At 26.7% G+C, this 27,792-nt stretch overlaps 1 protein-coding gene across 1 annotated transcript in view; it reads right to left on the reverse strand.

The window, feature by feature from the left end:
* LOC105366072 (neural cell adhesion molecule 1) overlaps positions 1-26,257 on the reverse strand; it is a 174,195-nt gene extending 147,938 nt beyond the window's left edge. The window contains exon 1 of the mRNA XM_011504387.1: positions 25,912-26,257. Within this exon, the coding sequence (XP_011502689.1) occupies positions 25,912-26,257 (346 nt within the window). The remainder of the gene's footprint in view (positions 1-25,911) is intronic.
* Positions 26,258-27,792: the final 1,535 nt, after the last annotated feature.

Genomic DNA, 27,792 nt, shown 5'->3' on the forward strand with positions numbered 1-27,792 from the left:
TAAGTACACCATTTAAAATATTGTTTCATAACTATTTTAATTATAGTGATACAATTATATTTTAAAGTTAATTATACTTTTACTATATCAATTTTATTAAGCTGAAAAGTTTAAACTTTACATTTGAAAATTAATTTTGATTATTTAATTTTAATTGGAATTTTATTAATTTATAACTGTCGAAGTCGGCGATAATTCAATTAGGAATGTTAGCCAGAATATGTTGTATAAATTAAAATAAGCAATTTAGCAATTTGGAAAAAGAAAGTTTATTATAAAAATTTGCTGTGCAAATAACTGCGAATTTGTAATATGGGGATGGCTACTTTAACAGTGATCGAAGGAAAGAGGATAGAGTGGGATACTTGAGGATGCCACGAGAGAATTAAGATAAAAGAGCGTGTAAGGAAGTACTCAAAGCTTTTGGATAGTAAACCATTTGCTCTCTGGTCAATGTTAATACGAATTTACTCTTGACCCTGGAAATGCAAACATACGTATGTGATTTAACTAAGTAATTTACAACTCACTGGAACAATATAACAAAATTTATATTCGCTAGAAACTCTCTCTCTCTCTCTCTCTTTCTATATATATATATATATATGTGTGTGTGTGTGTGTGTGTGTGTGTGTGTGTATGCAAATGTCGAACAAATTACTCATTCCAAAATCTGGCGTAAGAAAGAAAATCATTTTATATAATAACGTGAAATTTAAAAATATTAAAACGTTAAATGTAATTTGACTGAAATTTAATTTTTCATTTTTTTTTCTTCAATTTCAAAGTATTTAAAATACAAAACTATTTTCAATTTCTTAGTTATATTTTAATAATTATAGTGCATTTACGTGTACATATATCAACAAAATATATTTGATCATTTATAATTTTTCAAAACTAAAACATATATATTTTTATGTATGTAATGTAGAGCAACTGCTTGATTTCATACTGCAATTGTCATACGAAGACAATTCAATTGAGAAAGTACTTATAGACGTGGGTATCTCTGTTGGAGGGATAATATGAAAGATTCTACGGTCGATTTTCAATTGAATCAAGTTACTTGCCTTTTCCCTCGAATTTTCTTTTACATAAAAATATATTCAAAAATTTTATATAATATCATCGAGAATTTGACTGCTGAATTATAAAAATAATTTTTCTTATTGTAATTTTCAAATTATGTTGATCTTTTAATCTTATTTAAAATTCTGATAGTCGTGAATAGATAAATCATTTATTCTTTCGTTAGAAACGAAGAAGCTATGATAGATATATTGAGCTATTCAACATTAAGGTATTCTAAAGCCAAAAATCATTAATTTAATTACTTCAGTTCAAAATGATAAAATTAATGATTAAATATGATAATGTAAAAAAACTCCATATAATTATTAGCAAACACATTTGAGGCATATATATTGTCATTTTCTGATAGTCGCTGATTGTAATCGAGTATTTTGTCTTATTGGAAACAATAAAGTCTCTAAGATTTCATGGTTGATTAAACGTTTGTAGGATAAATGTAATTTAATGGATAAATCAAATAATTAGAAACAACTACGAACACTTTGAGTTACGAAAATTGGAAAATGTTGATGTAAAAGGGAACTCTAGTATTTCTCTCGCCTCATCATCCATTTACGATTCAGCACTATAAAAACTCAATTTTGTAACATTAATCTGATAAATTCGTAAATGGACAGATAGTAACGATGCACATTTGTTATCAAGGAATAAAAGCTAATAAGAGAGGTAGATCGACATTCGGCACTATTTTCTCTTAGTACTGTGTACACTTTATTCAATGTGTAGTCTCTAAAAGTAATTGCAGTGTTTGGCTCACATTAGGCGATGTATAAAGCGCGAGTGAGAAAAAAGTTCATTATTTATATTTAGCGAATCCCTTGAAAATCGAGGCACGTAACACACGCATTTACGAATCATCAGTCTAAAAATAGCCCACGCTTCGACAATCCAATATTTCCTCGACAAAAAAGAAGCGGTAAAGAAGCGTAAAACGAGTGCGTCGAACGAAGCCCCACGTTGGCCGAGGTCGGGTTTGGCGCCGGCGTGTGCTGCTGTGATACACTTCATTTCTATAATTCTTTGCTGCGACTGCACCTCGAGCTATGCTTCTCTGTCCAACTCGCAGTCATTTTTCTTTAGATCCTGTAATATGGCCTCGTCAATGCTGGAAGCACTCGTGGCGCGGATGAGGAAGGAACAGGGGGAGGGGAGTAGATATCCTGCACTCGGAAAAATGAGCGGGAAATCGGATCGCGACTCGTTTTTACGTGCAACTACACATTCGCCACTGGAGTTATCCACTCGTGTGTATTCATGCACTCATTTTCAATTGGACTTCGGCTGCTCTTTTTAAGATTCTTTTTAATTAGCAATCGATGTGCGCTCATTCATACAGATTTGTGTGTCGAAGTACGAGCTCCCTATAAGGAAAATTAATTTTTCGAAGTAACTTGAAATAAAGGATCTACTATAGACATTCGAATAGAATTATCAATAGTCGTTCTTCACCATCAATTACTTCTTATTTATAAACTTATTAATAAATTCATTATATGATATATACTACTGCTTAAGTGAACTTCTTGGGCAGCAAATTATAATCTGCAATATTAATCTTGTATATGTATTGAATTCAATGGATTTTTAGTTTGAACCTAAAGAAAATGTGTTGTACAATAAAAATTGCCATTATGAAAAGGCTATTTACCAATCATCAACTATAATTCAAAAGCATATATCATGGGCTAATTTATTGTTTATTTTAATACACTTTTATTATCTATTTTAATTAGAATCAAGATTTACTTTATATTGTATGTATTGGAAAATTCGGCCGTAATATTTAACACAGGTATTTAACTTTAATTGATTTTTATTTATTAGATTTGTGAAAAATTCTTAAATAAAATACATCATTATACATTGATATTATATGTGAGTTTTCCAAAAGAATATCGAGTTATCATCAATTAAGCACCTTCTGTTTTAATAACAGTTTGATATTTATAATATGAATTACCATACACCACTCAATGCAATATTTAATTATTAATTTAATATTTAATATTTATTTAATTATTTCCAATTTCTGCCTCTTAAGAATCTTAACTCGAGTCAAGACTATAAAGGAAATCTGATTATATGATACATGTGAATTAAAGTATAAAGGTTTTAAAAATAAAATATAATGAGTACTTTAATTTATTTTTCAAAATTTGAAGGGAGAGAAAAAAGAAACAAATTTTTATCAGAATCTAGATATAAACGTAACAAATAAGTTCACAAATAAATCATGTGATTACAAACACAAGTCTTTTACATATCAGAAAGCTTTATGTGATTAATTAAGATAAATCGTATACATGAAATTCAACGAATAAACATACTTACGTCTACTTACGCATATGTGTATCTACATATCCATGATTATAAAAATCTGATCGCAAGTAAACTTTCGTACACGTATAATTTATAATTTATAACAGTTGAGACAAGGTAATAAATAATATGCAGATGTATACATATTTCTATATGCTACAGATAAGTATAAAGAATAGTGACCGATGACATATTAAAACAGAAGAATTTTAATCTACACAAATAAGCTCACAAATAAGTAACACAAAAGTAGGTACATAAATTTATGCTTATAAAGTCAAAAAAATCATTGACAATCGTTGCAAAATACTCATAAATAATGAAAACCAAAGACAAAAAGGAAAAGCTATCGCGTGTGTGAAAATTTACGAATATTGGCAGAGGGGTGGAGGTAAATACGCATGATATACTTTTGTTTTCGACAGAAAAGGAAAACCCAACAAATAAAATAGATGATCTGGTGAAATAAAAGTATGCGTAAGGCACTAAGTATTATACACGACTGATTTTCCCAATTCTCAATTTTTCTAGATTTTACTAACTTAGTCCCATTTATTATTATTTTTTAGATATTTTTTCAGTATTTAGAAGAAATGTGAAACAAACTATCAAAAACGCAAAATTATTGCCGTTGTTCAAAAATATTATCTTTCCATTAACTTTGAAATTGGAGATTATAGAAGATCACATTTAATATTTTCTTATCATGAATCCATATGTTTTTTTTGTGCAGTTTTTAGATAATACCATAATAACACTTTTTAATCATTTGAAATTTTTAAATATTGCAAAAATATTTTAAATTTAAGCTAAAGACATTGAATAGACAATAATAATCTAGCATTAAAAAATAAGCAGTTTTAATTAATTAAGTTTTTCCATTTTTAAATTCAGAATGCAGTTTCAAATTTTTATTTGTAAATATTAATTCCTTTTATTACACTGTTAATATTTACTTAAATGTTTATAAATTTATAAAACTGCCTTATTACAGTTGTTTTATTTATGAAAAAAGCTAATGAAACTAAAGAAAAATAAAAGAAAAATTAGAAAAATTTGGAAAAAATTTAATTGTAAATATTAATGTTTCAACAAATAATTCAAATAATTTTGAAATTTTATATTTTAATTATTATTAAATTCTATAAATGTATGGCACTGTAATATATCAAAAGTTTATTAAATGTGATAAGTGTAATATTCTCGACGGGTATTAGTGTATTTTATTAAATATCACAAAATATGCATAATTTACTACAAGAATTATTTAATAGCATAGTAAAAAAAAAATATTGAATTTCCAAGAAGTAATATAATTTGAATCTATTATTATTTTTCAACAATGAGAAACATAAAATACGTAAATGATTATCTTGTAGAATAATCAGAATTTGCAAAATATATTATATATATTGAAATATTAAATTTATTTGGTTAAATATTTAATTGATAGTTGTTATGAAATAGTAGATGATTGTATACATTTGTTGTTATTTATTTTGTATTTATTATCACGTTGATTTAAAGAAACAAATCGCAGAAAGTTGGTTGATCTGGATTAAGTATGTAAATGTTGATTTGTATATATTGTCGAAAACTGGGGTGAAAAGAAAGACAAAAAGAGAGATAGAAAGAAAAACTTAGTGATATATTGAGAGGGGAGACTGGTGTATGACGCGAATCATCAGGAGAAAGAAGGCGAATGAAAAAATTGATAAATGAAAATAAATACTATTTTTATTATATTAAAATTACTTTGCATTATTATTCAGTACTTAGTAACATTGTGTATTTAAATATATATCATTACATCAGTAAATTTTTTGAGAAATATTTGAAGTTTGTAAAATTATTTTTCAATTATTGTTGACGTTATAGATTTTTTATAGTCATAATTCGTGAGCTTAAAAATATGGTAAAAAACATATCTATTCTATTTTATGTTATTTTATTTAAAAAAATACTATATCACTATCACCTCGATGGTACTGACCACCGTGCACTTTATGTAATAAGTTAATAAAATAAAAACGAAATTGATTATTTCAATGACTTTTCAATGATTCGTACAAATATTAATAATGAATATACAGAAATCGAAAAAAATTGTAATTAATAATCAATAACTATTGTTGGTTTAAATAAAATCTTTATATTCATGTGTACATACAGTAATAATTCATTTGAGTATAATATTTCTAATAACAATTTTATATAAAATTATAATTTAACATAATCAAATAAAATTTATAATCATTTTGTAGTTTTTTTAATGAAAATCATGGAAGCTTACAGAATGACTTTTTGATTATTGAAATAAAATTCTTAAACTTGAAAATTTTTAATCGAGTGAGTTTGAAGAGAAGAAAAGGATGATTGAAGGTGTAGGCATGAGATATAATATTGTTCGATTTACCTCATTAGTTCACGAATCGTGAGTTATACAATTGAAGAATGCCATTGACGGGTATTGCACATTGATGCAAAGGAAGAACACAAATTCTCTGTCTGTTTCTACATAGACCTTTGTTGCCTCGCTGAGTGACGTTGATAGTTAAGCTAATTTAAAAAAGACGTCGTTTTTCATATATATATATATATATATATATATATATATATTGATCTACATCCTATCGTATTTTGGTAGGGGTACAAAATCAAAATTCTGGAAGTTGCAAATCACTGATCTCACAAGCAATTTGTGCAAGAAATTTTATACTTTTGCGCTATATGTCAAGCATGCGTGCCTTTGATAACCGTTAAACTGCATAGATGCTTGCATATAAGGATGTCAGAAAGTCAACCGCCATTTTAACTTCTTCCCCATAATATTATTTGGCTTTGAGAGCCGAAAAATTACCTTAATATTTAAATATTGCTCTTTCATCTTTATTTATCGGTTGAATTGGTGTATCAAGAGATGTCGTCGCAGAGCTTTGTTGTATAAATACAGAATTAATTTTATTCATTTATTTTATTTTTGTACTCGTTCGTATCATATTCAACTATGCTATTCAATTCTTTATAAATATAAAGCTAACCTTATTATTAATTCTAAAGTTTTTAATCTTTAGAAGAAAAAAGCTATTAATTTTACGAAAGAATAAAAAATGGTATTAATTATAATATATTTAGATGAATCTATACAATGTAAATTAAACAAAGAAGAAATTACATAAATAAGTATCTCTATTGTCCTCGAAATACCAGTAAATGATTTATTCTATTTATTTAAAAGTATGTGCTTATTAAAATTGATACCCATAGTACAGAGTAATCATAACTGCCTAATGTAATGCAATTTTGAGTTACCTATTTGTGTAGAATTATATAAATTTCGATTTACTATATGTATGAAATTTGAATGCTAGCTAACATTGTTTTAGTCCCAATTGAATAATTTATACTGTATGTATATACATTTATATATAATTGAATAAAAGCAGAAGAGAAAAGGTAAATAGAAAAACAAATATGCCGATCAAAAACTAAAGATACCGAAGTAAAAGTCGCTACAAGTATGTTTGCTTTTACTTCTTATTCTCTCTTGAGTGTGTAACTTTATATTGTGCGCGTGAATAAGGCTCCCATCTTTCTTACCGATCGATGGCCAAACCTTTATTCTTTTTACATATATTCAATAGAGCATCATTTTTTTTGCCTATTTACCATTCTGTGCAAAAGTTTCTTCCACTTTTTTTTTTGAAAATTGCGACAGCCAAACGTGCGGTCGTTTATTGAAAACTGTTTTGTTTAGAATTTTTGAATAATGTATTTTTGTTTATTCCACTAAAATAAGCAATAAGTTTTCATTTAAAAATTTAAAAGGTTTATCAGTGATATAATTTCTTAATTTTTTTTCACATCAGAAACATGTACTAATTTCAAAAAAATATTACGAACATTTATTTTATTAATAATTTTAATGATAAATTACATTGCACTTATGGTCTAAAATTTTGGTGCTATTTTACGGTGAATTTATTATTATTTTCTTTTATTTGGGATATTTTATGATGAACAGTACAATTAAAATATAACTTATCGAAAATTTAAAAATAATTTTGATATTAATTATTGAAATAGATACTGTTCTATTTAATACTGTAATTTTTACTTATACTCTTATGTTTCAATCAAAGTCAACGGAATTTGGTTTGTTAGTTTATAATAAAATACAAAATTAAACAACATGTTTTTCAAAATAAAATAATTATATAATAAATGTGTATTTTATAAGAACTAATTAAATAGTTTTTACCACATCGTACTTATGAACTTTAAAGATATTATTAAAAAAATTATTTGAACTATTTTATAACTAGCTATTATTAAATTTAATTAACTTAATTTTTTTGAAAAATATTTAAAAAAAAAACACTTTATGAATATGTAATTTTGACAACTATATTGATATTCGAATATAATTTTCTGAACACTAATTGTAAATTTTATAAAAATTACCGTAGAATAAACAATAGATTTTATAATAAAAGTAGTGATACATTTATAATATTAGTTGAATTAGTACTGAATATTACATATATAATAATTAAAATTATTTATATAAATTAAAATTTAACTTATACTACATTTATGTAAAATGCTTTTATATAAAAATTTGCTATAATAATATTAGTTATAATAAATGCAATATTAGTTTTTAATTTATCATTATAATTAATTCACATTAGTAGATATTATTAAAATATATCAACAAAAAAGTTCACTTATGATCTTTCATATGTAAAATAAACTTATTATAATGGATTGATAAATTCATATTAAATAGGCATATTCAATATTATATTCACACTATCCGAATATCTAAAAGAATTCCAACTTTATAATTTTATGGATGTAGTTACATAATTTTTCTTTTAAAGGGTAACTTAATGTGTTTCACTTGATATTTAATTCCTTATTAAGCTTTAATGGATTTTAAAGGATTAAATGAACTTTACCAGTAGTAGGATTATTTTATAATTACTATAAACCAGGTTAAATTACGGTATTTTTTAATATTGCAGATAGAAAATGATTTAAATAAGTTAAAAATCAGCTTTTTACTTGGCAATATTTTGTAAAAATTGGAAGCTTTTACCTTACGATTTCAAAATACGTTAGTACATGTTTACTGTGGAATATTTTTTGCAATCATAGAGCCCACTTTGTGAATGAGCAATAATGAAAAAGAGAGTGTAGAGTGTGAAAACTAGGATGGCAAACTGAAAAAACTGTAAATTCAAAACGAGATGCCAGAGTGCGAGATTTTCCTTACCAGAGCTAGTATGATGAACACTAGTTATTATTTACGCGACCTATTTATGTATACGCACAATACATATCGTTGACTCGGCAGTAGGGTGAAAACGCATGGAGCACCCGTTGGTTTGCTGTCGCGTAAAAACAATAGACGCAAACGCGACAAAAAGGTAAAAAGTAAGAGAGCAAAAGAGCAAGGATGCGTACATGCGTGCGCGCGCGTTATGTATGTTGTGAGAAATGGTACGAGCTTGGGCGCGTATCTGCGGCAATAAATTGTACTAAACACTCGTTTAATTACTGCCGTGCAGTGCTGAACGAGCAATTTGCATTTCACGGAAATTACAAGTCTGTTCAGTTACGTAATTTTCGGTAGTGGTGCGCGCGTGTGTGCATGAAAGTCAGAGCAAACGAAAGAGGCTGGAGGGAAAGGTGAGAGAGTCGGAGGGACACCGAAAGTGAGAGACAAAGAGAGAGAGAGTGAGAGAGAGAGAGAGAGAAATAGAGAGAGAGATTGAAGCGCTCGGACGAAAGTTCTATCGTACTCTCTTATACCCTTTTACTTTCATACGCGGGAGCTCGCCAGCTTAGTTTGCGGAACAGCATTATCGCTTCGATGTAATTCGCTTTGAGCCTGCGGCTGGGTTGCATCTAACTCACTACTTCCTCTCTCTTTCTCTGTTTCACTCTAGAAAGTTTACAAGTATGCAACTACACCATTTTGAAATACCTTTGTGTTTGTGAGCTACGTTGCATGTAACTCGTCGCTTACACATTCCTTAAGGAGGATATTTGCATTACTTACCCGTCGAACATGACACCTATGTATACGTATTAATATATATATTAAGGCACGTCCATAAGTAAATCAAACTAGTAAAGAACAAGTATGCAATATATTCTAACAACAAGCTAATAGGCAGTCGCTCTCATTGCAGTTTTACAACTATATATATATATTTTCCGATCTATCAACTTAAATTCATAACATACATTGATACAAACATTTAACCATATGTCTACGCGTTAACTGATACAATATTGATATTATTTGTTAATATAGATCTATGTTACTATTATTTCATCTACTAAAAACAATTTCCAATTATAATTCTTCAAAAAACTTTAAATAAAACAGCACTAGCAATAACAATATTTGTAGAGATGTTTAAAAAATTTCAAATATTTATTCAAATTAATTAAAATTAATTCAATATAATTATCAATGCAATAACTAGAGAGATAACTAGAATCATAACTACATATCCATCTTTACTAAATACGAAATGTGTAGAATTTTACAGTTTCTCTTATTAAATGTATAGAATATCCCTTTGAGTTGTAAAATACGAAAAATAAAGTGAAAACAGTTCACTGGCTTAAATATTGAATATTAATATAAAAATTATATAAGACATACAGTTTGAAGATATTAAGATATTTTAATTACATATTCTCAAAAATCAAATTATATTTGGTATGTGCAGTATAAGTTGTTAACAACGACTTTTACGAACACGACGATCAGTAACATAATATTATCTTACTAAAATCATCTAGATAAATCACATTCAATGATTTATATGTATAAATATATGCAAAATATAATTAACACAAAAGAGCAGTTTTAAATTATTTATTTATTAATATTTACCTAGAATTTTTAATATATTGTACTATTAGCGACCCAATTTTTTTATACGATGAATTTTTATGGATGAAGTGTATATGTATGGAAAACTCAAAGCTGAAAAAAGCACCAAGTTGTTATTGCGCATTATGCAGGGGAGAATCTAATTTACCACGAGGCTGAAATTGAAATGTAATAGATTCGATATATAAAACGTGAGAGAGCTCTGCATATTGTAAATTGATGTTAAATATATATGTTATGGGCACATGAATTGAATCTTAAATGTTTTAAGCTCCAATATCAATTACGTAGGCTGAAAGTCAATTTTCGTTAATAACGACGACAGTTTTTTTAAATAATAAAATTGAATATTATAGAATAAAATATAAATCGCAGAGATTCATTTAATATTAACGAAAAACTCGTTTCATCTTGATTTCAGAAAAAAGTATGCTGTCATCAATACAATATGAAATTATTAAAATTATTACAATTAAATTTGTAATATAACATTATAAAAGAAATCATACAATAGAATGATACAAATATATAATAAAAATATAGAATAAAATTTATATAATAAACCTTGCAGAAATCATAATTTTATTAATCACTTTAAAATTATCACAGAATAATATTTATAGATATTAAATTTCAAAACATAATTTTTTAATTAAACAAAAACTGTCACTACCAAAATTAGATTATAATTTAATAATATGAGTTCTATTATTCTATAATTTTTATTACAATTTGTAAAAAAAAAAATTATTTCATTATTAACTATAATAAATTTGATATTTGAATATTTAAATGAAAAAATTCATTGAAAACCAAAGTTATGATGCAATATTTACTGAATGCCTTATCAATAAAAATATATCGATTTATTTTTAATGAAAATATTGAAAATAGAGTGCATCATATTCTAAGGTAAATTGATACTTTTGAATATCATGATTTTTAATAATGATATTTAACAATAATGCAATATCTTTTGAATTCGATTGTGGTTGTAAACGAAAAATTATTTTTGCATTTACGTTATTTTTTTATTACTATTTAGTTTTTAAAGATATATTTATTGATAACTTTATATCAGAACTTTCTAAAACTTGTTTTAGTCAGTAATATAATAAGTTTCTTAATTGATACAACTTCATAAATATCATTTTATATAATGATAGTTTTTAAATCCATGCGAAATTATAAAAAATTGAATATACCCTGATATATTAGTTTAATATTTTAGTTTGTATTGTTTTATGCATAAAATAGCATATACATTAATAGTTATATAAGCTACTTAAGAATTAGATCATTATAATAATTAAACAATATCAAATATCCAGCTAAAATGATACTTTACTAAATTTTAACATTTTGGCAAAACTTTATCGATATGCAGGATTTCATAAAAAATTATTTTTAATAACTTATAAAAATGATCGAAGTAGGTGTAAGAAAACATACGCGAAATAACTGGTTTGCGAATTAGAATGTATTTCCCAATTGCTCCTTTTACTCTGTTATTTTTCTGCGCTTTTCAATAAATTATTAAAAATAGAGAGAGGGAGAGAGACAGGAAATATACAAATTGCTTATCGATATATATTCACATACATAATTGTTATTACGTAATTCGTATAAAATCACGAGCTTCGTGTAATAAGTATAACTCATAAAAAGATTGTTTTAGATTAACTGACAATCGAAAAATGTACATACAAACTATTTGATATAATAACTAATATTAACTATAATAATGACAAAAAAAAAGTAAAAACTGAACTTTCCAATAAGCCAAAATAAACTTTTACAAATCTTGACTTAATTATTCAGAATAACAATTATTTTCAAACCGATATATAATTGTTACAAAAAATGAAAGTCAAGTAAATAAAAATAATGAAAATATTAAATTGTATTCTAAAAATTACCATAAAAAAAAAATTTAAATGGAAATTAATTAATTAAATTTGAAAATATAATCAAATTCTTATTTTCTGTGATTTATATTTTAACACTAGATTAGAACTATTTGATATGTATTTTTTTAAATATTAGAACATTATTTTACATAAAGGTATTTAAATACTTCTTATACAGTTGATAGTAATATTTTCATTAACAAATATTAACTATAATTTTATAATTTAATCATTATTCAAATAAATAACTTATAATAATAATTCAACTATAATAAAAAAAATTTGTATCATAATTAATTTAAAGAACTGTAAAGTTAATATTATAAAACTAATCTTAATATGTAGAAAATTATTAATTGCCTTTTATTTATACTAAATGCAATTTGCAATATAAATTTTCAAATTATATAAACTGTCCTCATATGGAAATAATAATCTGTATTCATTATGAACAAATAGCATGTATAGATATTATAGTATTTATATAGAATTAATACCTACGTATTTGTTATATGGTGATGAAAACCCTCAATACTTAGTGAGATAGTTTATTTTGAATCATTTATCGGAATACTTAATAGTATTATTTTTATAAAACGTGAAAATATAATAGAAGGAAATTAATATTTATTTTTAGTTTTCTATTAATTAAAATAATTTATATATAGTAAGGATGGTTTTTTTCTGTTTCACAATATAGTATTTTGTTTATAATATTTAAAGTGATAAATTATCAATTTTTAAAAACAATATAAACAGCTACATATTAATGACATTTAAATACTATTAAAGTTATATAATTATATATATCAAATGAGGATTATGCTAAATCAGTTAATTATAATGAATGTATTTTGAATTTCAAAATATCTCTTATAAAATGATAATATTTTAAATATTATATCTAATGTAAAAATGTTACTAACATATATACAAGTATAAAATAATCCTTCACTCATTAGAAACTTAAAAACATTTAATAAATAGAATGTTTCAAAAATAAATTCACATATGCTCTTGCCCTATATATTTTAAATATAATAATAATAATTTTTAAATATCATAATACATCATGATACATCAGGTAAATAAAACCTTCATTTTGTGCATTATTATTTACAAAAATAAACTTTCTTTTTAAGAAATATTTTACAAATTATAAAAGAATTCATTAAAAATTTATAAAATATATATATATACAAGTGTAAAATATGAATTGAGATTATTTTTATTTTCAACTTCATTTTCCTTTCAAATATAACCGAAATTAATATTAATATATTTGAATATATTTTACTAGAGTATCTAATCTAGTAAAAATGTAATTTCAACAGTATAATTAAATTTGATATCGAGTCATCGATTGTTCAATTTTTAAATAATATGACAATTAATATAAAATTACTTCCAATATTACAAGGCTCTTATTTTTTTCATTATAATTATCTGTAAACAATTATGAATTCAGAATTAGACTGAAATGTGAAATTAAAATATATATTGTTTCTATAAAGTAACAACGCATATTCTGCATCATCGACAAATAATTTCGTGTCCTCAATTTGCAATTACAATGGCATCTTTCTCCCTTACACACTTACTGGTATATTCTAGTTTATATGTGCTTATCATCTATAACACAAATATCGGTCACAGCTAATCATTTCATTTGATGACTGGATACATAAATGTATGCACATATACACATGCAAATACAAGTTCAAACATAATACTCAAAAGCATTTTTTATCCGTACTCATAAGAAATTCATAATTATAGATTCATAGGTATTGCGTAATGTTCTCTTTTTTTTGTCTAGCACACCCGTAGTAAAATTAATTCCTGTTCTTTCTGCACTTTTGACTTTTTTACTTGTTTAAGTGCACTCGTTTCACCTTCTCTCTTTCCCATTTCAATCTCTTCCGAAATTTTTCTAGATAATAAATCACTAAGCACTCGTACTCCTATTTTCAATAATTTATTTTTAGATTAAAAGAGAATAAAAAATAAAATAAGCCGGGAAGTGCCATCGTGTTTACTGGTGTTCGTGTATTTACGTATGTAAGTTCTGTATGTTTTAATATATTTAAATATCAAAATAATTTCTTGTATAATTTTCAATAAATTTAAAACTAAGCGTTATTTAAGACGAATACGCTTTTATTTAGATTTCTGCATTAGTAAAAATACATTTAATTAAACTCAAGTATGAATAATAATTGAAAAAAAATTGACAACTAATTAAAAGAAAGTAAGATAAGTCATTGATTAGCATTGAATATATAATTTATAAAATGTAAAGTAATATTATATTAAAAGAAATGAATAGACACATTTTTCCATACACTAGTAAGATTGTTTCAGTCAAATACTCTTAAGTTTATATATCTATATACTAACTGATTTATAAATACGAAATTTGAGCATACATACTTGAAATAACGATGGTCTTATCTTACAAGGTGCAGATATTTATTAAATATTATCATAAGTATTATTGATAATATAATTATAATATTGTTGTAATTCTTATTTAGTGTTAGTAATTTACTGGTAATAAATTGAATTACTATATAATCCTTAATTTCTATTCTAAAATAATGTATTCAAGTCATAATTTCATTCCTACGTTAATGCCAAATTATAATTGATATTATTTTTATAAAAGAAAATTACAAAAATTATGATTTGTTAGTTTTAATTAATTTGATATTTGTAAAATCATAGATAAAAATATTACGAAATCTTCATAAATTCATCACGAAGCTTCAGTTCCACATAAATTAAAATACTTTTTTATACTTATTGTCAAATACGTAATGAGTAAAAGAAATGAAGAAATAAAAATTAAAATTTTAACACCGAAAAAATAAATAATACAATATTTGGATGTGTGTTTTCAATTGAAATTACTCTAATTATTTTTTTTTTTAATTTCAAATAATTTATAATTATGCAATCAAGGCAAAATTATTTTATATTAAACTATTCCAATAATATCTGAAAATTAATATTTATATATAATTGTCGTAAATATATTTTGCAGTAATTAAAATAAGATAGTTTTCGGTTTAATTAATGAAAATCCGAACTATGATATGAAAATGTAATGTTAATAAAAATGTACAGAAATATTTTGTATCAATACTTAAAATAAATCACAATTCTTCTAATTCTTTTTAAATAAAATAATAATTTAACTGTTCACTATTAATTATTATTTGAGATATACTTGATACAGACAATATTTTAGACGATCCATGTATATCATATAATTGTAATTTTTATAAAATGACTTTTTAACGAGAAAGAGAGAAGTAAAAAGAAAAAATTGGAAAGTGAAAAAGATAGAGGATGAAAGTGAGAGTGAAACTCAAACATTAAATGAACTCGTATGGCTGCTTTATATTGTATATAGACAAAGTACTTCATGACATTACCTTATCACTTGTTTTCTTTTAAAGTATTCTTGATCGTATTTAAAGGATTTTATGTAAACTGTAACTTGTGACATTGAGAGATAAATCAAAATTGAAAACTTTATTTAAAAAATTGGCAATGTTTTTAAAATAAATATTTAGAATATTATAGTATAATATATTTAGTTTATTACATAAAAAATCCTTTTTATTGAAAGCTATAGAATATTTATTTGTCAATTTCTGGAGTACAGTATATAAAAAATTATTTTATGCTTACACCAATAGTTCTATTATTTGATAGTCTGAGATAAGAATTAATTTTAAAAAACAAAATTTCAATATATATATATATATATATATATATATATATATATAAATTATTAAAGAATTACATTATAATTTTGTTAAAATAAATATTTCCGACATAATAATGTTATATGTATTGAAAAAAAAGTAATACTAAATTTTCATATAAAAAATACCTAATAAAAAGAAGTTATCGTAGAATATCGCAATGTATCTATTTCCCAGCACTCGTTATTATGAATTATAACATTGTTAAGTATAAAAGTATATGATTATTATAATAATCATTTTTTATTTAGATTTAAATACCGATAAACATATAACAATCTTAAATAAATTTAAGTAGGTAATATAAATTTTGGCAAAATTTGTTTTTTAATTCTATAAAAAATAGCACCATCAAATGATGAAATATTTATCAATATATGCAATATAATATATATTATAACAGGACGATAAAAAAAGGAATAATAAAGATATAATGAAGTTGAAAGGGATTAAATGCATATAGATTAGGAAAATATTTGTATTAAATATGGATATTTAGATTTTTGTAAAGCGAATCACAATGCGTAGTTTTTTATATAGGAGAGCTACTTGAATAAAGAAGTGCATATGAGAATTCATATTTTACTTGAAAATAGCAAATCCGTTGCAAAATAGAAATATTTCATTTCTATCACAGTCGAGAATAACTGCTTTCTTTTTTTGAAGTTTTTCTCACTTATACATAACAATATCAATAGTTACTGATGATGTTAAAATATTTAAAATAAATTTTTCAAGAATAAAATATACTTTATTATTAAGCTACATAAAAACACTAATAATAATTTAATATTTATGTATATTTCAAAGTATAAATTAAATTAGTGAAACTTATAGTTTATAATTATTAAATTAATAAATTTATAACATTTTTTCAAGACATTTAACATTTTAGTGAGATTGTATTTTTAATTTCAGTTTTAGAGTCTATGAACGATATAATTACATGTTTATTATTGTTTATATTTGTAATAAATAAAAATAAGTAATCATTTTTGAGATTTTTCTAATAGAATATAATTTGAAACAAATTAATGATGAAAATGTTGTTATTTAACTATACGTTTATACTAATACCTTATATGGAATTCATTTATTTTTATTTTTATTTTTTCTTAATTCTTAATAAAATTTTCTTATTATAATTTGTATAAATATTCACTATAAAATTTTATTTTAAAATTGGAAGAAACGTAATATAATATGTAAAACAATTGATTTATAAAATAAGAAGTTTAAAAAAACAATGTATCCCTTAGTTACTTAAGATCTCTATACACAACATAAACTTTTACTGCTTATAAGTGTGATAATTTATCAGCGTCAAATTGGACTTTTTGTTATCGAATTTAATTACATTTAAAATAAATCCACTAAAGCAAATAATTTATAGAAATAACTATTTAGTTTTTACAGCGTAATTCTATTTTGAGTTTCAATATTGCAAGTAAAACAATTTATATACAAGAATTTATTCAAGTTGTGTAAATTAATTTTACTGGATATATATTTATTTATTTTACACATATTTATATAAATAGTGAAACTAAATTAATAGAATGTAATTATTAAATTATAATAAGAAGTAATTTTAATAATTTCTTTTTATATATTATTATAACATATTTTTTAGTGAAACAATTTTTCGTTTTTCATAAAAGAATTTAAATTTGTAATGTAAAATTCAGATTAAATGATAAGCAATCGCTTGAATGATTATTCGCTTAAACTATTATACGAACATTTTATATTGTATTTTATCTCTAAAGAAACGATCCATTTTCCTTCCCTCTTGTGATCTTTTGCAGCAGAGGGAAAATATCGGATTTCTTTTGATTTTTCATGACTCTCGTTTTTCGTTAGCTATCGGCCACCTTCTTGATCTTCTAAATATTTTGCGCTTTTGTCGGTTTTTGAACACCTTGATTTTCACATTTTATATTTACTTTATTGTTTTGTTTTCATTCTTAGTTATTCTTTTTTAATACTTCACATTAATATTAATCTTTTGACTTTTACAATTGCTACGATTCTACTAGAAACTTTTTAATCATTGTAATAAATATAAAATTAATTGTATGATTATAAAAAAGTAATCTTGATTCAATCTATTTACATCTATTTCTATACAATTTTACAGAAATTCCACTTGTTAATAAATACAATATTATTATTATTTAATACATATTGAATATGAAAAATATGTTGTATTTCGTAATTTATTACTTTACTGCTTATAATATTATTCTATTATATGATTTAATAATATTAAAGAATAAAATGAGTTGTAAATATTTAATTTGTTGAATTAAATTCAAATTTTTGTTTCAGTTATTTTATAACAGTCGTATAATACTAGAATACTGAAAATAATACTGTTTCTTTATAATATTGGTATTTACTATAAAATGTTACTAATTAATCAAATGAAACAAGTAACAAGGTAATTTCTAAGTTTAGCAGTTTTTATACATTTTAATAGGATTAATTTATTTTACAAAAAATTAAAAATTAGTTTTTACATTGATATGATAGTAAAAAAAAGAAATAGTTCTTAATATTATTCAACTTATTACAAATTAAGTGTTAATTTATGAACTTTTTTTAATTAATAAGTAAAATATTATGAATTAAACAATCTATTTAAGTAATTATTTAAATCAATTTTGTTTAAAGATATTAAGAACTGATGAATAATAGTAAAAGTATGACTTGACAATCTACTCATTATTGTAATGTCAAATATATTTTGTTCATTATACTTTTATAGCAATATCTAATAAATATATAATTATTATTATGATATTCATAATTGCTCGTTTATACTTATATAAAACATAATTTTTTCAAATATTAAAGTATGTGAATGAAATTGAAAGTTAAAATATAATTGAAAAATAATAATTATTACTTTTTATTGAAGAATAAAATAGTTTTAGCTTATGAATACTGATATAGCCAATAATAAAAAATTAAATTAAAGATAAATGTTTATATTTGCCATAGAAATTTTAAAATATTAGCTGTCTTATTGTTGTCAAAATTTACTTTAAATTTACTTTTAATTTACTTTAAAAACTCTTGAAAAAATACTATGTTACTGTTGATAATAATTAATGCCTGTACTATATAAAGTATATTTTGAGATAAACGATTTTCATCTACAATTAGCAAAACTTTTGTCAATAGATCCATGACGCTGGAAAAATTATTAAACGTATTGAGTACTTAAAAAGGGATAAAAATATTATAAAACTTTTATTAGAGTCTATATCAATAAAATGTATTAACAATTTGCGTATTTGAGCAAAGTTATTGTATTAAAAGTATATTCGCGTGAATCCTATTATACTCACATATCGTAAAAATCTTATTACGATTAAGCTCATCTTTATTATTACTCCCTAATATTTATATTCCTTTGATTAAAAATATAATTACTTTATTAGCGCTTGCTCTAGATTAGTGTAAATTTTTTTGGTGAAATAAACCTAATATACTTTATATTTTGATCATTATATTCAAAAACACGCTAGTTGCAATGCACAAAAAATTTCTAGGAGAGATATAACGACACTAGTATCTGGGGTTCAATTTATAAACTTAAATCACTCCATTAATGTTATAATAATAAATAGAATTAATTTATATCGCGAAACACGAGATGTATCATGCAGGTCTAAATCGACAATCAATCCAGGAGTTAAGTAAACAATTCTGAGAACAATTGTTTTTACAAATTGACGAATATTTAGTTTTATAATTACAATTTAACAGTTACTTGTACAAAAAAGTACTGAAGACTTTTAAGTACTTGAATCAATTGAAAAAGATTCATTATAAAAATAAATAGTTCAGAATTCAATTTGTAATCGAAAAACGTCCTATAACTGTTTTCGTGTAAAACATGTTGTGCTTTATAAGTCAACAGGGATTAATAAAGAAAAATTAAAGCTGTTGCGAAGATGTGTCAAGTAAATTAACCATATACAATGACGTTTGAAAAAAAATATTATGTACTGTAGTTATAAATTTAACGCTAAAATATGGAACGAATGCTATGAGAAAATCGATATTTGCTGTACGATAGTAGAGATGACGTACGAGGTGCAAAAGTTGTAGAAGCCACTAATGTCTGATAAACATTATGCACATAGGATAATGGTGTATAAAACACTGAAAACCAGTGTACACGATACACATGGTGTAATATAAAATTACAATAGTAAACATATAAGAGCAAAAAGCTATTTATGATTTTAAAATAATCGAAAATTTTATTTTAATGTGATATATTAGATGTAACCATATTATTTTTATCCCTATAGTCTTAAATTTACCGCTATAAAATGTAATTAATGGATAAATTGATCTATAACTATTATTTTAAATAGTAAAGTTATTAAGAATATGTAAGGAGACGAAGAAATTTATCCGCTATTATGAATCTCCCGAATTATTAGTTGTCTCAAAAGTATAAGCGGTTGCTAATAATAATTATTGTACATCTTCAAATAATTCATATTTGGCAACTCTATTTATTATAATATCTATTAATATAATTAATAATAAATAATAAATCTATAATGAAAAAAAACGCTCATATAAGTTATAATATTTTTACTTCTATAACACTAATTTTCAAAGATAAAGCATAAATTGTGAATAAAAAGAATTGAAAAAGAAGATTAGTTAGGAAACATTAGCGACTATTTCATTTCGCATAAAGATCATAATCGACGTAATAGCAATCGCATGGGAATTACAGCTGAAGAAAGTGCGAGTATATGCATATGTTTGCCTAATAAAAATTAGAAATTCACTGACAATGAGAATAGGTAAAGAATATCCAGGTACCGCTCGTCAATATCCATACTGCTTATTTACGCATGAATATTTTGGACATCGATGAGACAGTACGTACTCACTTTCTGCCTTAAAATTATCTAAAGATTAATAAATACATAAATACATATAATAAGACATAAAGATTGAAAACAATTATATAAGTTTCTATCTCTCTAATAAAATGAATAAATGTTCTCATATTTAATACTATCTATTTTTCACGTTCTAGCCGAATACATAAGAAATTTTAAGTTATATATATATATATATATATATAACAATATCAATTAACACTTTAGTTAGTTTCAAATTATTTAATAAACAATTGGTTCACTATTATCTAGACTTCGGTCAAAAAGGATCAATTACCTGAGCAAATACTTACAAGATTGAGGAGAAAGTTGACCCTTTCCTTGAATACGAATAGGTAAAGGCTGTCTACATCCGTAAGTGTAGAAATAGTAAGGAGATACAAATGCAATGCTCTGTTTACAATCAGTTGTTAACCAATTTTTTGTTACGGCTCAGTTAATTTGCTTTACATTCAGCGATGATCTGCCTCTGTGGTTTTATGTTATATTTTGATTCTAATAAAATTTATTGTACTTTAAGATAATTATGTACAGTAAATTTAACATATTAAGACAAATTTATAGTAAATAATATATAAGCTTATATTTATATTGGAATAATATTGTAGAATCACATTTCATACATATAATTTATAAAATTAGTTTTCAATTAAATAAATTTTATCGAATTCTGTTGAATTAATGTATGAATATAAATAATATATACACATTAATTCAGATAGTACAATTACTGATATACGAGTCTCATTTAAAATTATAGTTCTAAACTAATATAAGTCCAATATTAAATAGGTAAATCAATGCAGTTTAAATTAATACGGTTTCACATTATAATAATATATAAGCTAAATAGTAAGACTGACAAAAAAAATTTATAATTTGAGAAATTCCAAAGTAAATTATCAAAATTGATTATAATTGCTTACTTTAAATTAAATATTTAAATCTAATGATATTACATTAAAGATGGAAATTTATATGTATAAATTCAACACGTATAACTAATAAATAACTTAAAATTTACTATTTCTTATACGATTTTTATTTCCATATGTTTGCAAATCATATTTTTACATTTTATTTTTATAATGAAAATAGCGATTATTTTTTTTTTATAATATTAATAAATCAATTTATCCATTATTCTAATAGTAAAATTTGATATTCTTATATCGATTGTTTCGGTTAGATCATAATAGTTGTTATGAATCGTTATTAAAGAATCTAATTAATCGTTGGAATAAATGCTATTGCATAGTTTTATTATATAAATTATAAATATTTCAATATATAAAATAATTATTTATAGATTTAATAGTTATCAATAAATTATGTCAATTGAAATTACTTCAAATTTACAGACTCATAAAATGATAAATAAAGTGTAAGATCTACAACGATAATTTTTCGAGAAACAATTGTTATTTTTAAATATTGTTTGTTTTTCTAATTACTAATACAATTAAGTTTATAATTTTATATAACTAATAAGTGCTTTTTAATTTTGATTGTAATAAAATTATTATACATTTTCTTCTATAATTTCTGGATTTTATTTATGGTTTTCAAATACTATTATATCGATTAAAAATATTGAAATATATATTATAATTTTAATTTCGAAACTTTATAAAATATTTTACATATCTACATAAATTTTGAATAACGTATGTGAATAATATTTTTAACCTATATTGCTCAATTAAAATTGAAATTAAAACCTAATATAATTATATTGTTTATTACTATAATTGAAAGATAATATCTTGTAAGATTTTAAATTATAAGGTACTATTGAAAATATTAGTATTGATAAACAAATAATAATAAATATTACGCATATTATTAAATTCCAGGAAAAAATCGTCAAATGTACTGTATTAAATAAATCTGGTCTTGAAATAGTTTTGAGTTTATTATTAAATAATTATATACACAAGTTAATAATGTATTTAAAAACAAAATATTACAATACAATTTATGTATCATTTGAATTTAATTTTCGAAAATAAATTTTTATCTGTTATTTTAATTTTTACATCAAAAGTTTTACAAGCTTATATTAACCTATAGAATATGTATGTCACAAAAATAATTAATTAATTTATCTATTGTTAAACGTGATTTTTTTTAAATGAATTTTGATACTTGTTCATTGAAAAGTAGCTGGAAGAAATATTGGAAAAATGCATATTGAAATTATTAAAATAATAAGGAGAGGGGGAGAGGACGGACAGCACCAGATTTAAAAGATTCCTTGTATGTGAATAATTAAAAATTATGTTAGAGCAATTGCTAAAATCTATTTTTCGGAAAAATTATTTTTATTTTATATTTAGACTAATATAAATAAACGAACAAAGATGATCAGAGAAATAGTGTACGTTCTTGTTCAGCTTTCTTATGTCGTCCAGAGAAATAAGCGATCGTCGTTGTAATGGAAACGGAAAACTTATACAGAAACTGTGCGGTTGCAAGAATAATGATAGTAAAGGGAGAAATGAAGAAAAGAAAGAAGAAAAATATGTAACAAGTGGAAAAATATAATAGTGAGAGTAACGATGTTGACGGCACGTGACGGAAGTTCACTCTAGGTGGTACCTCGACTCTTCTTCTCTCTAGAGACGAATTTTATTATTCTTACTCGTTTATTTTTCTCTTGCATCTTCTATTTTTACTCGATATGGCAGGAATTCTCGCAATCGTATCACTGTCGTAATAGTGATTCGTTAAAACGCTTGAAAGGGAAATTGTAAAAGTATTTGAGAAAGAGACATACTAGGATTGGGAATTTCAGAGATGAAATGAGCAAAAGCAATAGAAGAAAGAAGGGCCTAAAAAAAAAGAATATAGCAGAAGTATAAGTGAGTAAGATATTTTTCTCTCGTGGTCTCCGACTCAGCTCACGAGCTGAGGTCTAAACCGCAGGTGAACAGCTGATATCATTATCTATATACCAATTTAGGTAGAATCCTGGAAGATGCAGTGGCGAAGTTGCCTGCGCACGACTCCCGAGAGATGGGACTATCTCCGGGGTGGGATACAACTGCAACTAAGCAGATACAGAAACAGTGAGGAAAAATCAGAGAGTTGTGATGCTCGAGAATCATATATCCGACGGGAGCAGTTGTCTTTTTCCTGTCACTTTATGTCTCGTCCAGCGGGTGCTGCACGACTTTTCATCTCTTTTCCTCGACTGCTCTTTTCCTTCAACTGATCTTCCTTTATCTTCGCCTCTTTTCTTATCCACGGATTCGCATTTTCTCTGGGTCTTTAATACATGTATAGCTCCATTTGGATGCACGACAGCTGTTAATAGCTTTTCTTCTCATCGCTCCTAGTACTCGCGCATTCCAGCAGCCTTTGTTGTTTAATCAAAAGTTTTACCAAGCTACGTCTTACATACTGAGCTTCTATTAATTTTATAACAACCATCCTTTGAATCTAATATTTTTAGAATAATTAAATAGACAATTTATTAATCATAAGATTTAAGTATTAAATATACTTTGAATAAAATATTACTTTCACGTTTTTCCTCTATACTTTGTTAAATAGACGTATAAATCGTTATATGTTCCGGTTACGAATCGAGTCAAGCGACGTAAATACAACATTAATATTGTGTTAACTATAATCTTTTGACAATATAGCGACTTTGATATTTTCATCCCATCAATATTATTCAGATATTGTTGCGCTTGCTATATTGTTACGCATTGATAATAAATGTATACCATAAAAAGTACTTAAACAACTTTTAATATTATACGAAAATGGTATAAGAAATATTATAATATTGAATAGAAAAACGAGTATAAGTAAACATTACGTGATGTAAAGATAGGGAAATCAGAATTGTTTGTACAATTTTTTAAGATGAACAAATAAATTTACTAATGAGAGTTAGTAATCAAATTTTTTAAAAAAGGATTTTTAATGAAACGACAGTTGAAATATTTAGTTTATATTTATATATTTCTAAATTTAATTAGGAATTTTGATTACAATTTACTAGCAGTTTCATTCTCAAATTTACATCGATTCAGTCTTAACAAAATATTATGCAATTATGCAAGTTGAACGTTTTACTTTAAATAGTCAACAATTAATATCAAGGTATTGGGATCGTTGCGAATACATTCAATAGCAGAGACAATAATTTAACTTAGGCTTAGATTACGGTATTTTATTGGGAAATTCTTAAATATCATAAAAAAAAAAGAAAAAAGGAAAATTACTTATAATAGTCTTCCGATATTAATTGCTCTGTTGCACAACGTTCCTTACAATATCACTTGAGGATTGAGAGGAAACTGAATTTTTCCCTTCTCTCCTATGTATTTCGGATAAAAATACGGTAACAAAAGCCATGATTAGCGACTCATTTTTCTCTTGTTTCGAGTTCTTCTCGGGATATAGCGGCTTTTAGAAGTCCTACAGTGAACATGACCACGTCTCTAAATTGTGGAACCACGGAGTGTTTAATCCCCGTCGCTTTGCGGTGACTCATAGCCACGAGCAAATCTATTTATTTACTCGGCTGTGAAAGCATAGAAGGATAGAGGATGGAGAAGGTGGAAAAAGATTGCAGGAATATTCCTCGCGATTCATACTTGGTAGATGTTATGCAAACGCTATGCAGATTGAAGGCGTCGAATCTTAAGTCGAGTTTAGCTAAATGAAATCACTTTTCAGCCCCTTTTCCCACCCCGGTCCCGAGCTTCCTTCGTTTTCCCTCCCATTCACTATCTAACATCCGCCCGCACTTGCTTCTGCCAATTTCCAAACGGATGCCATATTTTCCGCAACTCAGCTCGATCAACGCCGTAGCGCAGTGCTCAAAATACATTCTCCCGTCCTCATATTACGTACGCATATTAATATACGTCATAATAATGAAGGGAAGTAAGTGGTGGACAATGATGATAATTGCTGATCTTAGTACTCACCATCTTTGACGCACAGGGCCCCGATAATCCAAAGCGAGATAATTGGCACAACGAGGAAGCCTGCGCAGCTCGAACGACGATACGACCGATTGCACTTGTTATTTTTGCATCCATCGATGAGGCAGGTGCGATTCACCGACACTCGATGGCTCGGTCGATGGGTCGCTCGATGGGCCGCTCGATTGGCCTGTCGATTGGCCTGTCGATTGGCCTGTCGATTGGCCTGTCGATGGGCCGTTTGATGGGCCGCTCGATGGCCCGCTCGATGGGCCGCTCGATGGCTCGCTCGATGGCTCGCTCGATGGGCTGCACGACGGGCCGCTCGATGGCCCGCAGATGGAATCATGATCGGCACCGGTGGTGGTCGACCGCTTCCCAGTCAAGCCGGCCAACAGCGGTGGCCCCGGTAATCATGAATAATATCACAGGGATGCGACTTACTTTAGTCCCGCATCGGGCACATCGTCACCTCAAATAACTCACCCCGCCCCCGCCCCCGCCCCCTCCTCCTTCTCCTAAAGCCGCACACAAACACTCCGAGGGCCGAGTGGCCCGCACTAATCCAGCACCAAATGAGCGATTTCGTATTTGTTTCTCGGTGCTCCGCTAATCAACATCCTCTCGAGCTTGTGACACTCGCGTCGCGGTCGTCACCTCGTCCGACGACAAACAGGACACAAGCGGTCACACGTGTCCCTACCCGTCACTTCCGGTGCCGCGAACCCCCCTTGCTGCCGCCGTCATCCCGTCCTAATAGCGTACAAGAATAATGGGACCAAACGCTCAAGGGCAATCGGTCGATCGAGAATATTGTCCAAAGGTTGAAGCGCGACGTGCAGCAGCTGTCCTCGGGCGCGAGCGATAACGAGCGAACTGAGTCGTTTGGCGAAATGGGAAAAAGGCCGAGGTAGGCGAGAGAGGTTGAGCCGTAAGCGGCTGAGAGACGGTGAAAGAGCGAACGTGAATTGCCAAGAGAGACGGGGCTGTGCAAGATATGGAGAGACGGAGAGATAATAACATGGGTAGTGAGAGTGAGAGAGATAGATAGACAGAGAGAGAGAGATAGAGAGAGAGAGAGGGAGAGTTAGAGACAGCGAGAGAGTGAGAAAGTGAGAGAGTTGGGAGTAGGGATGGGGGAGGGGGGAGTTGGTGGGGTGACTGGGCTGGTTGGTGAGGGCAGGTGGATGGGTGGGTGGGTGGAGGGGGAGGGATAGAACGCGAATATTGAGATAGAGAGGGGGAAAAGATAGCTAGGAACGCGGGGCAGCCGCCATCGGCGAGATTACGCTCCCTTTGCTCGCTCGCACTGGCACCGTCGCGTCGATCGAAAGAGGAGCGAGGCGCAACGCGGACAGTCGTTGCTGCGAGAGCGCGCGCACACCCCCTCTCGACGCCTCGCATGCGTATTGAACCAAGAGCCGCCGAAACCGCCAACCCCTCGTTCCGAGCCGCGCCGGCGCCCTCGTTCCCAGCCGCGGCCCCGCACTTTGACAAAGTCCGCGGATCCTGGACCTCCGTCGAGCGATTAGCGGTACTCTAGCTTGGAAGTCTGTGCTGGATTCTCTTTGCCCTGATACACGGTCATTCCCGCCTCTTATTATATTAATGATGTTGCGTTAACGATGGCCAAGTATATTTCTCGCGCAAAGTACGACTCGTGGTAATTTGTTAAAATATTTTCTTCCATTTTACCGAAATTTAACGAAAGGTCCATCTCGATAATCTATGTGTATGAAAAAGACCTGAAGATATTTTTACTTCACTTAAGCTGATGTATCAATACTTTAATATACCGCCGTGCCTTCAATTATTATTATTATTGATAATTGTAAAGATAAGAATCCGTTACAAATGTTATTTGTGTGGGGAATTTGTTTTTAA

This window comes from Ceratosolen solmsi, unplaced genomic scaffold (assembly GCF_000503995.2).
Source record: "Ceratosolen solmsi marchali unplaced genomic scaffold, CerSol_1.0 scaffold25, whole genome shotgun sequence".
NCBI lineage: Eukaryota > Metazoa > Arthropoda > Insecta > Hymenoptera > Agaonidae > Ceratosolen > Ceratosolen solmsi.